This window comes from Pelobates fuscus, chromosome 2, assembly GCF_036172605.1.
Source record: "Pelobates fuscus isolate aPelFus1 chromosome 2, aPelFus1.pri, whole genome shotgun sequence".
NCBI classification, from domain to species: domain Eukaryota; kingdom Metazoa; phylum Chordata; class Amphibia; order Anura; family Pelobatidae; genus Pelobates; species Pelobates fuscus.
The window spans coordinates 111237478-111242962 of NC_086318.1; the positions used below are offsets into that span (position 1 = coordinate 111237478).

General features: G+C 38.0%; 1 protein-coding gene across 1 annotated transcript; it reads right to left on the reverse strand.

Annotated features, from left to right (window-relative positions):
* Positions 1–702: 702 nt before the first annotated feature.
* SSR3 (signal sequence receptor subunit 3) lies at positions 703–4508 on the reverse strand. The gene is made up of 5 exons (XM_063441025.1): positions 4262–4508; positions 2928–3054; positions 2612–2710; positions 1792–1923; positions 703–876 (listed from the first exon to the last, which is right to left on the reverse strand). Exons 1-5 carry the CDS (start codon positions 4392–4394, stop codon positions 810–812), a joined length of 558 nt encoding a protein of 185 aa, XP_063297095.1. The 5' UTR covers positions 4395–4508; the 3' UTR covers positions 703–809.
* Positions 4509–5485: the final 977 nt, after the last annotated feature.

Below are 5485 nucleotides of genomic sequence, written 5' to 3' on the forward strand. Positions count from 1 at the left end.
CTTTACAATAATATACATTACAAAAACCTTGTTATATATTTGTATATGCCAAAATAAAGAAAAAAAAAAAACTATTTTACTCCAATATTTAACAGAGATTGGTGATGAAATGGCTACGTAAAAAGTGTCAAACTAACCTTAGGTAAATAGCCTGTGATGTCTACTTTATATAAATATATACTAATGTGTGGCAATTTTGTTTTCTGTGATGGCCACTAAACCTACAAGACAAACATACCAACTTCTAAAATTGTTGCAAATTGAAATTTTATTTTAGTCCTTGTATTTTGTGACCTGTAAGTTTTAAAATAAGCTGAAATCCTATACATATGATGTACTCTATAAATCAAGACACAAATTAATTTAATTTGAATTATTTTTTCGAAGCTCGACATATTATGCACACGCTATTATTGCCAAAACTGTGAGAAAAATGTATTTGGTTTTTTTTCCAATTTTTGGGCATTTTTTTTTTTTATATATATACGTGACAACAAATGAAAGCCCTGTTTGCCCTCTAAAAAAAAACGGTATATAATATGTGTTGGTGCAATAAATGACAGATGTAAATTGCGTTTGAACACACTGCAAAGAATGCAAAAATGGCTTGTGTCCTTAAGGATAAGACAAGCTTCTGAAGCTGTGTCCTTAAGAGGTTATCTAGGCACAAGCATTGTATAAAGAAAACAAAAACACAAAAGATGCAATCCAAATGTTTATTGAACAAATTGTTGGTAGAAAAAAAGAAAAAAAAATGTACAGAAAACACGTGGATGTTTTAATACTAAAATTTTATATGTTCAGAAAATTTATTTTGATCCGGTTGAGAGCAGTGCGATCAATCCAGAGGAAACACCTATGGATAAAATGTAGTTCCTGAATAAATAGTTAAGGAAAATACGGTCTAGATTAGCAGCTTTAAAAAAGAAAAAAAAAATCAATCCTTAATATAGACCTGATTTTTGTGTCATTTACATCCCCGATTATGTACAGGCAGGGAAGAAGTTTTAAAATTGATTGCAGAGGGAGAATATCAAAAACTGTTCAATAAGGCTTTTTCTGGCGATTAAATCAAATGCTCAATTAATAAAAATCAGGCAAAAGTAGGTATGCAAAAACCCAACATCAGACAGTGTTAATTCCCTACAATAGCCAAAACTGTTCTGACCAAGAGAAGGAATTATTATTAATATAGCGCCATCAGATTCCGTAGCACTGTACAATGGGTGAAACCTATACAAAGATTGACAGGTTTATTCAATTAACCTTCATAAAATGTAATCTGATCTCTACTCATAATGACCTGATAGAATTTATAATATATATTTTAAATTAAAGGGAAACTCCAGTGCCAGGAAAACAATCAGTTTTAGTAGACAGCCACTAGAGGTGGAGTTAACCCTGCACGGTAATTATTGCAGTTTATAAAAAAACTGCAATAATTACACTTGCAGGGTTAAGAGTAGTGGGAGTTGGCACCCAGACCACTCCAATGGGCAGAAGTGGTCTGGGTGCCTGGAGTGTCCCTTTAATGTCAAGCTGATTATAACTGGATAGTAGGTGTCTACATACACTTAATAATGGAGTGCAATTTAATTAGCTCAACAGCAATATATAAATATATATATATATATAAATAAATAAATAAACACTTAATGACTGATTCTCAGGTCAAGTTCCCAAGCAATCTGCCTCTCACCTACTATGCAAACTACAATTTACCAAAGTACAGTTATTGTCCCCATGATATCGCTTCAAGAAGTGTTTGCCACAAGCAATTAAAAAGGATACACTGTAGGGTTGAAGTTCTTCAACAGGAAGAATGAAGCAACAATCACCAAAACCAAGAACAGTGTGTTATTGTAGAAAATGGAGAAGGTTGTGGCCTCATAATCAGCAACTTCATTTTTCTTCCATAAAATCCTGAAATGGCACAAATAAAAATATAAGAAAGCTATACTTCACTACATTACACTGTTAAAAAGCTACATCAATCACTGTAGCAATCTAGCCTCCTTGGATTTGTGATAGCGCATTGATCTCTACTTCACTGGATTGCTTACAATTGTGGTGATTTGTAAGGAAAACAAATACAAACTGCAACTATAAAAACCACCACTTGACCATACAAGTACTTGGGACAGTGCTCACACAAGGAATCACCAGAAAGATTCTTTTCACAGATGTTCTAATATCTTTAAGAGATTAAGTGATCGTACCTGTCCAAGACTAGCTCCAGTTGAGTAAAACCTTAAATGGGATTTCGGTAAGTAAAAGGAAGTATCTTCTGCAACTGTTTTATTTGTGTCTTTACAGAAGTTTAATTACTTTGCTTAAACTATATACCCCTCAAGTCCTAGCTGAGAGGCAAATTATGGCACATACTCAGCAATCATTACCAAATTAATAGAAGGACCAACATTAGGTCAAATAGTTCACCGACTTCCTAGTGTGAGAACTTGTTAACGAATTATCTATGTAATGAAAGGCAGCCTGGTGTGGCCTTTACGTGTGCGCTAGCTAGCTGTCAGGTGGTGAGAGAAAAAAAAAAAAGTTCCTCTATAGGTCACAGTTATCCAGCATGAATAAACATTGTAAGAACTTTGATCACCTTTCATCTTTCTCCTTACGAGACATTTTTCTGTTGTCTGCTTCTGAGAGTTTACGTGTTACTTCTTTAGAAACAGCATCTTCTCTTTTCTGGGCGACCCTTAAATGAGATAACCAGTTTATTAATAAAAACGGATAAATGCAAATGCCTCAAGGGTATAGTATTGTATTTAAGTACTACTGAAGAAGATGATAACCAGGCAATTGCTTGAGCTGCTCTGGAAAATTTATATTATACACATAAAGTTTAGAGACATATAAAACATTTACACATTTCAGTACAACATAACTTCACTGACCCCAGAAATTTTACTTACTTGTGTTTAAGGACAAATTTTACATTTTTGTAAGCAAAAGCCACAAGGTAAGTGCTGACCAAAGTCATAACACTATACAAGACAGCTGACTGCACAAGATCCATGTGCCATATCCTCCAGTACAACCCTGAAAAACAGAGAAGGAATACTATTGGTTTAGTACCTGGCAGCAAGAATATTAAACAAATCCGAATTATTCTGATATTTTCTAGGGACAACTTAGAATGGATTGTTCAAGCCGGAGCCCTTAATTATTGGAGATAAAAAACATTGCATTAGCCTTTCCAATATAAGAGCAGTCATCCTTTTTCATAAATTAATTTAATAGTGGCAGGAGGGGAATGGAGCTCCAGGAACCATATCATGTGCATACATGAGGATAATGATGCTTGAGTGTACCTTCAGTGCACAGAATTAGAGTACAAAAAAAAGTTACTAATCCCAAACACAAAGGTTCAAGGATCTACTTGAAACACCATAACACCCCTAGATGAAACTGTTTTTAAATGGATCTGACCCTCTGGCCTGTCTCAGTGATGTGGCTACAGTTCCAAATCTGATGTTCGGTTGCTCAAAATTGACTAAAGCATTCATTGTCTGAGTGCGTTAGGTGATATGCTCAGCCAAGGAATGATCTCAAAAGATGCACAAGATAGTCACAACTAGCCACATCATCAGATCAGAAAGGAGTACAGGCAACCAAATAAATATCAAACAAACAATCTGAATTAGTAATGGTAACGCATTTACACTGGTTCCTAGTAATGGGTCAGAGGGCTGTAGTGGTTTTGTTGCTTACAGTCCACTTTAAAATTTGAGTTGAGAGATCACTGGGCTTTCTTAAAATGTAACATGTATTTATTGGACAATAAACAGCTCAAGTGAAGACCTGCTGTATTTTATCCTTAGTAGTGGCATGTGGAAGGTCTTAGTTATATTCCAATTACATTAGATTAGCTCAGATGATCTGTCCAACTATTGAACTAATTATTATTATTATTTGCATTGATACAGCGCCAACTGACTCTGCGGCACTTTACAATATTAGAGAAAGTGGGTATATAACAATAAATGAGACACTTACAAAATGTTACAGGAACAATAGTTAGAGGAGGACCCTGCCCACAGGAGCTTGCACTCTACATATCAACATGCACAATTATTATTGCAGGTATTCCATGCTTTCCTGAATATTAAACTATAGGAATGAGAGCAGGACATGCTCAGTGGTTATAACATGTCAATCTGAAGAAGCTAGTAAGACTGATTGTCACACTGCAGCCTACACAGAAGGAGTAGTGCAGACAGGTGTAGGGCGCCCGGGGTGTACTCACAGATAGGGATGGCGGACACGATGAAGGCATTGCCGAAGAACAAGGCGGAGGACTTGGCGGACAGGTTGCGGCTGAAGTCCTGCAGTAGGAGGTCCTCCTCGGACTGCTGCTTGCTGGCGGCTTTGGGAGGCATGGTGTGCAGTATGGACACGTCTAACACTGAATGGGACCAGCTCGGCTTCCGTCACTGCAAGACAGCCACTGAAACGTCAGCACTCGGCGGTGAGAGACCGGAAGCGGAAGTATAGGAGAGCGCAAGGTGGAGTCAGCGATCGTGGCAGCTCCCTGCTTGCACTTCCGGTGACTGGGAGTGGTGGGCGTGGCTAGCAGTAGAGCACTCTGTGTGTTGGTCATACCGGGTGTACAATCATGGCGCCTGGGAGCGCACAGCGACCACTAAGGGCACCATAGCAACAAGAGAGCGCAATATCCCAGTTCAGGGTGCTTATCATAGGGAGCAGAGCGATACCACATCGGGGCAGAGCTGCGGGCCCAACATATTGTCCTTTTCATACATGATGTCCTCCCAGTGCTGGGCAGTGCATGAAGCTTGCTGCCCTGTAATATGTACCATTCATACTGGCAGGGTGTGAATGAATTAGCTGCCAGTTCACTGGTTTGATGAATGAATGCACACAGCATAGCTCATGTACTGTCCTGCAGCCCCCAGAGTAGGAGCATTACCAGACACTACACATGTAACTGGCCTGGTCAAGACAAACAATCCCTTTATAAACCAGCCGTATCATGCCATAGTCTGCACCCCTCGCCCTGACCTGTAGTTTTTATAAAAGTTAGGGGCTGCACCAGTCTTGTACTTTCCACTCATGAGTGTGGAGACACCCTCAGGGCACTATAGTGCCAGGAAAACGAGTTTGTTTTCCTGGCACTATAGTGGACCTTTAACATTCTGATTTGTGTTTAGATCAGGTTACCCCATGGTCTGGAAGGGGGATATGCTTTTGTGTCATTCTACAATAAGATTTCTGGGTTTTTTGTTGTTGTTTTTTTTTATAAATTTCCCTTTTTCCTTTAGCAATCTGTAGGTTACTAGGTCTTTTCACACCTTGACTACTGGGGGTCACTATATCCTTACTAATCATATTTTATTTCAATGACATGATCAGGTTATTTATATACAGTGCAGTCCACTAATATTAGCCACCAATTTAAATATAAGCAAAGAAAACTGTGGACAATTGTCTTTATTTTGTTCAGAAAATA

Bases quoted from the DNA above. Each gene is read 5' to 3' on its own strand.
- SSR3 (XM_063441025.1), bottom strand. From the start codon at position 4,394: ATGCCTCCCAAAGCCGCCAGCAAGCAGCAGTCCGAGGAGGACCTCCTA. The intron at 3,055-4,261 runs GTGAGTACACCC...TCTGTTTTTCAG, and splicing joins CGTGTCCGCCATCCCTATCT to GGTTGTACTGGAGGATATGG. The intron at 1,924-2,611 runs GTGATCAAAGTT...GTGCCATTTCAG, and splicing joins CGTAAGGAGAAAGATGAAAG to GATTTTATGGAAGAAAAATG.